This window comes from Varanus komodoensis, unplaced genomic scaffold (assembly GCF_004798865.1).
Source record: "Varanus komodoensis strain SLA01 unplaced genomic scaffold, ASM479886v1 scaffold117, whole genome shotgun sequence".
In the NCBI taxonomy this organism is placed as follows: Eukaryota; Metazoa; Chordata; class Lepidosauria; order Squamata; family Varanidae; genus Varanus; species Varanus komodoensis.
The window spans coordinates 532,842-542,749 of record NW_025335336.1 but is presented as its reverse complement, the minus strand read 5'-3'; the positions used below and the strand labels follow the sequence as shown (position 1 = coordinate 542,749).

Here is a 9,908-nt window from a genome sequence, read left to right as displayed (position 1 = left end):
GGAGCACGACCCCAAGCGCCCCCGAACGGAGGACGGACCGACTCACCGCCCTGCAAGCGTGGACGCAAAAGCGAGCGCCGGCATGGAGCATCCGCACAGTCCCGGGGGGCCGCATCCAGGCTGCCTGCGGGCAAGTGAGGCGGGGCCGGGCCCTCCCTCAGCCGGGCACACGGGCCTCCCTCCGAGTGCCGGCCGTCCCACCTTCCCCGCAGAAAGCCGTTTGGGGCCAGCTCGGCATTAGGAGCCGGGGCAGCTGCTGGCAGTGGAGGGCAGGGCTCTCCCGGGGTTCTCTCCCCTCCTGGCACCTGGGTTTTCCCCATGACACCTTGAAAATAAACACTGACACAGAGGGAAGCTTCACCCACTCCGTCTGGTCTGGGCCAGGGGAGGGAAAGCCCCATCGGGCCTGTTGCTACACAGGCCAGTGAGGCAACCGTTGGGGGGCGGGGGTGGTGGAGCTGCCTGCTCCCAGTGGGAGCGTCCCGGGAGCTCCCAGAGGTGGAGGCCCAGGAGCAGGTCGGGCCCGTGCTCTCGGGCAGTGGGTGAGTCCAGCACTAGCCCAGGGGCGGACCCGGGGCTGCCCGCAGCTTGTTTGCGGGCACGGAGCCCGGGCTTTCCTCACCTCGCCCGTACGTGTTGCACTCGCGCTCTTGCCAGACTGGCCGGGGGCGTGTCTTCTGGGCAGGGCTCCATCCCGCAGCCTCGGCTTCGCGCAGTCCCTGGGCAAGTGGGGCTCCTGGCACTGCTGGCCAGAAGCCCTGGGGGTCGCCTGGGTCCTCTCCTTCTTCCTGGGCTGTTCGTGGGGAGGACGGCAGTGGGGAAACGGGGGAAGGCCGCCAGCTGGAGGGGGACACGTCTGAAAAGGCCCCTTCCCCACCCCACGCACAGTTCCTTGACGAGACGGGGACGGGGTGGTAATGACCTCCTGGTCTGGGGGCAGCCACGCGACCGGACCCGGCTGTCCCCCAACAAGCTGCAGAGCAGGGTTTTGGGTGCGCGGAGGCCCATGGCCGCGTGGGCTGAGGGACCTGGATCCAGCTGGACATGCTACCAGGATCTGGCCCTGCCTCTTAGGGCCACCTTTCAGTGGGAATTGGAGGGTGAAGGCCTCCCCAGCAGTGGCCCCGGCGAAGGGTTTCTCTCCCACTGAAGCTTACAGGGCACCAGCCCAGTCGCCCTTTCGACTCCAGGTCAAGGCTGCCCTCTTCTGCTGGGCTTTCCGTGCGCTCGCCTGGGGGTGTGATGGGGCAGTTCTGTCCACTGCTTTTGACACGTGGAGCTTGTGCTAAAACCCTTTCATTGTTGAATCGTTTTCAGGTTTTGCGTACGGCAAGCACTGTAAGTAAGCTGTGCGCACACAGTTTCATGGTGTCTGTGCCTCGTGCGGCGCCTAATTCACCCGGGGCCACGCAGCCAGCTTTGGGTACCGGGAGGCACAGAGGGGAAATGGAGCACTGATGCCAGAGTGAGAGGAGGCTGCGCAGCAGAAATCGGGTCACCTGTGGGGGATGTGGGGCTGGGCCACTCTCTGTGAGCACGGTCAGGGCATCTGGCCCCATTTAGGTGGGGGAGGGTTAACTCAGCTAGGGGACGGCTCCCCCCCCGCCCCTGTCCAGGGCTGGTGCAGGCAAACCCTGAGCTTGGCAAACCCTTCAGTAACTGTACTGAAGGGTCCTCTCTGCCAGGACGAGCGGATGGGGCGCCACGGGGCTGCAGGGTTCACAAATGCCTCAGCAGGATGTGAGCTGGAGTGCGGGTGGGGGCTCTGCTGAGGATGGGCACCCAGACCCCCCCCCCCCCGCGCTGTTCCTCTGTGGATTTCACACTTCCTGCGGACTCGGTAAACAAAACATTGAGACAGCCCCAGGAAGTGGCGAGGCTCTGCCCCCCCCCCCCCCGCTCCGCATTTCTTCCCCTTCCAGCGATGTGGGCACTTCGCGGGTGCAGCTGACTCACCCCTTCCTGCCCCACTCGAGCGCATAAATGCGCCGGCTGGGACCGCTGCCGCAGACCGAGCCAGAGGCGTGAAGCACCGGCAGCTTCGCCCGCCTCGCCCGCCGCCGCGCCCCAGCGAACCTCTCGCCCGCCGCCGCCGCCGCCGCCGCCCGCCACTCGCCATGGGCCCGATCCGCCGGGCTCTCTGCCTCCTCGGCCTGCTGGCCCTGGGCTGCTCGTGGGCTGCGCCGCTGCAGGGCAACAGCCCCGTGGTCATCTCCTTCCCCGGGGAGATGGTCAGCCAGATGTCGGACTGGGAGCGAGCCCACGTAAGTTCGCGGGCGGTCTGGGCCGGGGACGCGCCGGGCTTCCTGCCCCGAGCCCCATAGCGCCGGGCCGGGCCGGGGCATGTGCCGCAAGGGAGCGCGGCAGGCCCCTGGCGCCGAGGGGCGTGCGAAGCGCGGGGCGGCAGCAGCCGGGACGGGAGGCAGCGGGCCGGAGGCTCCGCTCGCCCGCTCCCGCCCCGCTGCAAGCCCCTCCTGCCCCGCCACCGGGACTCCGCGCCGGGCTGCGCTCCGCCTGCTCCGAAGCCCCCGCAAAGCTGCGCTAAACCATAAGCCGCACTTGGCGTCCGGCACGTGTGAAGAGGCGCCCGCTTTCGCGAAGCAACAGGCGCAGCAGCTGAGCTTTCGTGCCCGCCAGCGGCGAGGCGAGGGCTGCGGAGCGGCGGAGTCTGGCGGGAAGGTGCCCCCCGTGCCAGAGGGACAGCGGCCCGCCGGTCTCTGCCGGCTGGCCGGCCGGCCGAGGTCTCCGCCGCGCAGGGCCTTCCCTCGAGACTCGGCGCGGCGGCGTCTCTCCTCGCAGCTTCTGAGGACATGCCAGGATTTTGACGTCCTCGCAGACCCAGCGCAGCGGGAGGCCGTTGCGAGCCCCGCGGGGCCCCTTGCGCGCCCAGGAGAAGCTCCGTGCCAGGCTGAGCTGGCGTGCCCCGAGGGGGAGCGCCTCCCCGCTCACCCCCGTCCAGTGGGGGCCGGATGGCCGGCGCTTTTCTCCCGCAGGTGCTCTGCGCGCACCAGGGCTGCCCACGTGCACGGGAAGAGTCCCCCCCCCCGGGCGAGGGGCGAACTGCACCCGCCCCGCCACAGTGAGCAGGGCCAGGAGCTGCGCGGCCGGCCGGTCCGTCTCCTGGGGGACCCGCTCACTGGCGCCTCCCTCCCCTCGCAGCGCTACCTGGAACGCTACGGCTACCTGAACGAGCCCGGCTCCGGCGTGGACGGCAAGCAGCGGAAGCTGGACTATTTCCTCAAGAAGATGCAGAAGCAGCTGGGCTTGCCAGAGACCGGGGAGCTGGACGCCCCCACCCTGGACGCCCTCCGGGCTCCCCGCTGCGGAGTCCCAGATGTGGGCTCGTTCCAGACGTTCCAGGGAGACCTCAAGTGGGACCACACTGACCTCACGTACCGGTGAGTGAGCCTGCCGGCTGCCTCAGCCACTGGCAGCTTCCTCACTGCCTCGGGGTCCACGGAGGCCGTGGCGGTGAGCAGATGCGTGGCCAGAGCCGGGCGCGGTGCTGCTCGTGGCCAGGTCAGTGGGGGCTGCGGGACGCGAAGGTCCAGTCGGGCTGGACAGCCCAGGCAAGGGATTGGCACCCCGCTGCCCTCCGGCTGCAGACCGCAATTCCCATCAGCCCAGCCACTGTGACCGGCCACTTGTGGCTCACTCTTGGCACTGACTGAACGGTGGAAGGAAGGCTGGTCTGCTCCCCCCCCACAGGCAGAGCGGTCGGGGGGGAGGGGGGCTCTGGGTCCTGCCAGTCGACTCCGGGGCCCCTGATGCACCGTGGCTGCTGGTGGGGGTGCTGTCCTCACTGCCCCCTCCCCTCCGCTCCCCTCACTCCAGCGTGGTGAATTACTCACCCGACCTGGACACGTCCATCACCGACGACGCCTTTGCCCGAGCCTTCAAGGTGTGGAGCAATGTGACCCCGCTCACCTTCACCAAGCGGCAGAGCGGCGAGGTGGACATCCTCATCCAGTTCGGAACGGGGGGTGAGTGCTCCCCGGGGGAGGCCGAGGGGGGGCCGTGGGGCGGGAAGAGGCCGGCTGGCAGAGAGGAGGATGCGGCCAGGGGCCCCGTGAGGACAGAGGGGCCCGAGCACAGATGGCTCTGCCGCCCCGGACCTCTCTCAAGTCCGTGTAAGCAGCGAGGGCTCCCAACGTGTGTTCCCCCGTCCCCCAGAACATGGCGACGGCTACCCCTTCGACGGCAAGGACGGCCTCCTGGCCCACGCCTTCCCTCCGGGCAAGGACACCTACAGCGGAGACGCCCATTTCGACGACGATGAGTTCTGGACATTGGGCACCGGGATTGGTGAGTTGGCCCGCTCTCCCACTGGCCGCTTGCCCGCTTTCCCTGGACCCCCCCAGCCCCAGCCCCAGCCCCCGCCCATCCCATCTCCTCTTTTCCCGGGCAGTGGTGAAAAGCTACGGCGGGAACTCCGACGGGGCCACCTGCCACTTCCCCTTCGTCTTCGAGGGACAAGCCTATTCCACCTGTACGACGGACGGCCGGACGGACGGCGTGCCCTGGTGTGCCACCACCGCCAGCTTCGACCAGGACAAGCGCTACGGCTTCTGCCCCAGTGAACGTGAGTGGCGGGGGGGCCACGACCGGGCCCCCGGTGGGGGGAGCGGAGCCCGAGGGAGCCCGGCAGAGGTGCCCCTGGCCAGTCCAGGGGGTCCCAAGGGAAGGGGAGCTGTGCCCAGCGATCTGTGCCCCTCCACCTTTCAGGCCTGCCCCTCTGCTCGTTGGAGGCAGGGTGGGGGGCCAAGGGGAAGGAGTACCCCGCTGGCTTGCCGCCGACTGTGGGGAGCACTTCCCTGGCTGAGGAGCCTCCAGAGGTGCTGTGCTCTCCCGGGAAGGGGCTTGGGCCTTCGGGGTGAGGCAGCGGGCAGGGAGCAACACCAGCCAGCAGCCGGCAAGCGGCTGGGGCAGCACGGGGGCTCTGGCACTGAGCGCTTCCTCTTCGGAGCAGCGTGTTCTCGCTCTGGTGCAGCCCTTTGGTCAGATGCAGATGCTGGTAGTCATTCACGGGGAAATTGGCTTGCTATCATGAGGACCAGCAGCTTGATCTTTTTAGAAAAGGAGATAGGGTTGCTTAGCAACCCGTGTATCCCAGCCCCTCATTAATCCCAGGACAGATGGATCCCACATGGGGTGGTGAACTCCCCCCACCGACCCTGGCAGCCCCAGAGCGGGGAGCGCCAGGGCCACGTGGCCCCCCACGGCCCCCTGCTGCCCCCCCCCCCACGGCCCTCCTTTTCCGTCTTCTGCTAGTTCTCTTCACGTACGGAGGGAATGGCGGGGGTGAGAAGTGCGTCTTCCCCTTCGTCTTCCTGGGCAAGTCCTACGATGCCTGCACCACCGAGGGGCGCCAGGACGGCTACCGCTGGTGCGCCACCACCGCCAACTTTGACCAAGACAAGAAGTACGGCTTCTGCCCCAACAGAGGTACGGACATGGCTGGGGCTGGGTGTGCCCCACGGCCACCTTCGGGGACTGGCCGGGCTGCTGCAGAGCTGCCGGCCTGCCCCGTGTGGCGGCCTGGGGGGCGTGGGAGGCGGGCCAGCCACCTCCGGGGCGGGTGCCCACGGCCTCCCTCCCTCCCTCCCGACAGACACGGCGGTGATCGGCGGCAACTCCCAGGGCGAGCCGTGCGTCTTCCCCTTCACCTTCCTGGGCCAGCGGTACTCGGCCTGCACCTCCGAGGGGCGCCAGGACGGGCGGCTCTGGTGCGCCACCACCAGCAACTACGACGTGGACAAGAAGTGGGGCCTTTGCCCCGACAAAGGTAAGCCCGGCGTCCGGAAGGGCCCCCGCCTCCCCGAGGGAGCCCTGCGGGTGGCTGGCGGGGCGGGCAGGCCGCTGAGGAGGCAGTGGGGCAGTTGCCCGGGGGGACGCCCCACCGGCCACCCAGCAGCGCTTTCCCGCCCTCCAGGCTACAGCCTCTTCCTGGTGGCCGCGCACGAGTTCGGCCACTCGCTGGGCCTGGAGCACTCCAGCGTGCGCGAGGCCCTCATGTACCCCATGTACACCTACGAGGCCGACTTCCACCTCCACCCGGACGACGTGGCCGGCATCCAGTTCCTCTACGGTGAGTGGGCGCTGCGTGGGGCGGGGGCTCCCGGTTGCGGAGGCCCGCGAGGGGTGTGCCCCTGAGCGATGGCGAGGAGGCCCCCGGGGGCCCGGCCGGCTTGGCACTCCTCCTGCTCCTCGGAGCCCCGCGTGGCCATGGGTGCCGGCGCGTCTCCAGACAGACAGACACCTGACGCAGCCGGTGCCCCCGCCCACTAGGCAAAGGGTCTGCTCCTGAGCCCACCGTGCCCAGCTGGCCCACCCAAAGCCCCGACGTGCCCGAGGAGCCCACCACGGAAGCGGACGGGAGCACCACCACAGAGGACTACGGCTCCGCGGCCACGGGGAGCACCCCCGTGGACCACCCCACGGATGCCTGCAGTGCGGGCTGGTACAACGCCGTGGCGGAGATCAAGACGGAGCTGTACCTCTTCAAGGACGGGTGAGCCGCCGTGCAGAGGGGGCCGGGCGGGGGCTGCTTGCGGAGGAGCCGTGCGGATCCGCGGGCCAGGCGCTTTCACGCTCGGCCTGGGAATGGGGCGAGGGAGGGAGAAGGGCCGGCCCGCCCCGCCCCGCCCCTTGGCCCACCACCCTCCCCGGGCAGCTGGAAGGGGCTGAGAGAAGCCCACTCCGCCCCACCTTTCCCACCCCTGGTCCTCCGGGTGTTTCAAGGTGGCCTTAGCTGAGAGAGCTGGTCCCCCCCCCCCGTTCCTGTGCTGCCCTCAGGCAATACTGGCGGAAGCCGTCCGCCGGAGCCGCTCGCATCCAGGGGCCGCTGCGGATACGGGACACCTGGCCGGCTCTCCCGGACCTGATTGACGCGGCCTTCCAGGACCCGCTGACGAAGAAGCTGTTCTTCTTCTCCGGTGAGGGGCCCCCTTTGCAAAGCATGGCGGATTCACCCGCAGTTGCTGCACTGAATTATTAACTGATTGACTGCGTGGCCGGCCGGCCGGCCAGTGCTAGAAGACCACGCAAAATGTTTTGAATCCCCCCAGACTCTCCCTCAGGCTGAATTGGGAGGGGGGAGCGGGGAGGGGAGGGGGGAGGGTCCCCCACACGAGGTCTTAGGTTTGGTTTGGCTTCAGGCTTCCGTTCGCAATGGCAAAGGCGCCACTGATGAGTGAAATTAGAAAAGGGCCCCAGGAGGATTTGCAGGCCGAGTTCCAGGACGGACGCGGGGCTTCCCTGGAGTGAGACACAAGCAAGAGATTTCAGCGCCAAAGGCCGCTACGACCTGCAAGACCGAGTCTTGCCAGGGTGCCGCCTTTGTGTGGCAAACCCTCCCCACTGCAGCAGGCTATGCCAAGCGCTCACAACCCCCGGAAGGCCCCGCAGGAAGCCCTGTGGGCGGCCCCCGTGGCCTGGCTCGAGCCCGGCACGGCAGCTCGGGGGCCCGCCTGCTACGGAAGGGGGCGCGTGGGCCCGGGCACGGGGTGGCACCGCAGGCGCGTGACGGAGTGTGTCCTGCAGGCCGGCGCTTCTGGACATACCGCGGGACGAGAGCCTTGGGCCCCCGCAGCATTGAGAAGCTGGGCATCGGCGGAGACGTGCAGAAGGTCACGGGCGCCCTGCGGAGGAAGAACGGGAAAGTGCTGCTGTTCAGCGGGGAGCAGTTCTGGAGGTGCTGAGAGGCCCGGGCCGGGGGAGCAACCGCAGACCCTCCCGGCTGGGCACTGGGCGCAGGTCTCCATCGGCCGCCGGCAGCGTGCCGAAGGCGTGTGGGGAAGAAAGAGCCACAGCAGGCGTGGGGCGGTCAGTGGCGGGAGGCCAGCACCTCCCAGGGCGCTCAGCCTGCCTGCTGGACTTGGGGCCACATAGCCCTCAGGGGCCCACGGCCTGGGAAAGCGAGGGGGACCCCACGCCACTCGGGAGCAGCCCGTCCCGCAAGCGGTCCCCACGGCATCCAAGCGACGTCCCGAGGCCCCAGAGGGGCAGCGGCGATTGCTCACGCCGGGCCCGAGGAGCCCCTCCGGAGGCCCCAGAGCTGGAACTGCTGGGGGGGCACCTGTGGAGTGGCTCCTAACCTGGGGGGGAGCAGGTGCCTGCCGAGCACACGAGTCCCGCTCACACCCGCTTCCCCCTTAGGCTGGATGTGAAGGCGGAGCGGGTGGACCGGGGGTACCCGCGGCACACAGACAGCCTCTTTGCCGGGGTCCCTCTCGACGCGCAGAACATCTTCCTGTACAAAGGTGAGGAGCTGGGGCGGCCCGCAGCCACGTCCGGCCAGCCTCCCGCCGTCCCGCTCAAGGCAGGACTGGCCCGCGCCTGCTTCCCACCGCGCTGCTGCCCGGCCGCCGGATCGGGGAAAGGGGAGCCCTGGCGTGCTTCTCTGGCTGCGCCAAGCCTGCGGGAGGCCCTGGTACAGAGCCGTCTCTGCCTCACCTGGCAAGAGGGCTGAGCGGGGCGGGGGGGTGGGGGTGGCACCTCTCCTGCAAAGGGCTCTGGGGGTCCAGGCCTCCCCCGCAGCCCAGGCGTGCTGCTTGGTAACAGCGTTGCCCCCCCCGTCCCGTCCCAGGCAAATACTACTTCTGCCGGGACCCCTTCTGCTGGCGAATGACCCCACAGTACCAAGTGGACAAGGTGGGCTACCTGAAGTATGACGTCCTGCAGTGTCCCGAGCAGTAGGGCCCGCTGGGCACCATCGGGCCACCTGCGCCGGCCACCTCGCTCCGAGCAGGGCTGGCCACCCCGCCCCGAGGCGCCACCAGCCCGAGCAAGGGGCCCGCCCCACGGGGCCGAGCCGGCCGTCCGACTGTGGCCCGGCCATCTGCGGGGCGTGCTGCGAGGACCCCCGGACCAGCAGGGAGGAGGAGGCCCCGCCACGCACGGCCGGGTCCCTGCAGCTGCCGACGCCACGCCAGGCCACGCCGTGCCTCCGCCGGCGCCACGTTCTGCTCGCGAGGCGGCTCTCACGTGTTGCGCACGCGTGTAATAAATTGGATCCCGGCCCACTTGGAGTGTCTTGCTTATTCGCCAAGGGGCTCACTAGGCGGGAGCAAAGCCAGGCCAGGCTGCCTGCTGGGTCGGCCCCCAACAGCCTCAAGGGGGGAGGCGGCTTGTCCTGCAGGGGGGGGGGCCTGCCGGGTCGGCCCCCAACAGCCTCAAGGGGGAGACGGCTAGTCCTGCCGGGGGGGGCATGCTGGGTTGGCCCCCAACAGCCTCAAGGGGAGGCGGCTTGTCCTGCCGGGGGGGGCGTGCTGGGTCGGCCCCCACAGCCTCGAGGGGGAGGTGGCTTGTCCTGCCGTGCTGGGTCGGCCCCACCTGGCCAGCCTTCTGCTGCAGCGGTCTAACTCAGGGCGCTGCGAGGACGGGCACTGTGGCTGCAGCCAGCTGGCTCCCCACGCGAGTGTCGCGCATCACAGCCGAGCTGGCCCTCCGCACTGCCCCACGCTGGGCGGCACCCCCGGGCTGGCGTCCCCCACCACTCCCAGCACTGACAAGAAGGACCTGCCCCACTGACTAGGCGGGGCGTGTGGGATCCAGCCTGTTCTGGAGGGGGCGGTGCCGCCAAGGGGCCGGATGGCTCCTTCACCGCGGGCAGAGTACTGGCTCGGGAGTGCCTGGGTGCCGCGGGGAGACCGTTGTGCGCAGCGGTGGGGGGCAGGTTCCAGGCTCCCCGGCCTCTGGCGCCGCCCAGGGGCCCTTGGGCTGGGTCCTCGCTTCCAGCCCAAGCAGCAGCCAGGCTCCTGGGGGGAGGGCTCAGGGGAACACTGTGTGAACTGCCCCAGGGCCCCCGCAGGGGGAAGCCGGCAGCTAATGCAGTAACGACATTCAGATCGCTTATCGCCGAAGCCCAAAACTCTGCAGGGCCCGGGGGCTCGCAAGCCTTCCCCCAT

General features: G+C 69.5%; 1 protein-coding gene across 1 annotated transcript; it reads left to right on the top strand.

Moving 5' to 3' along the window:
* Positions 1 to 2,117: 2,117 nt before the first annotated feature.
* On the top strand, positions 2,118 to 9,023 carry MMP9 (matrix metallopeptidase 9). The gene is made up of 13 exons (XM_044421321.1): positions 2,118 to 2,264; positions 3,160 to 3,398; positions 3,835 to 3,983; positions 4,174 to 4,305; positions 4,409 to 4,582; positions 5,272 to 5,445; positions 5,612 to 5,785; positions 5,933 to 6,088; positions 6,289 to 6,511; positions 6,796 to 6,935; positions 7,543 to 7,693; positions 8,158 to 8,261; positions 8,588 to 9,023. The coding sequence occupies exons 1-13, from the start codon at positions 2,118 to 2,120 to the stop codon at positions 8,695 to 8,697; spliced, it is 2,073 nt and encodes a 690-aa protein (XP_044277256.1). The 3' UTR covers positions 8,698 to 9,023.
* Positions 9,024 to 9,908: the final 885 nt, after the last annotated feature.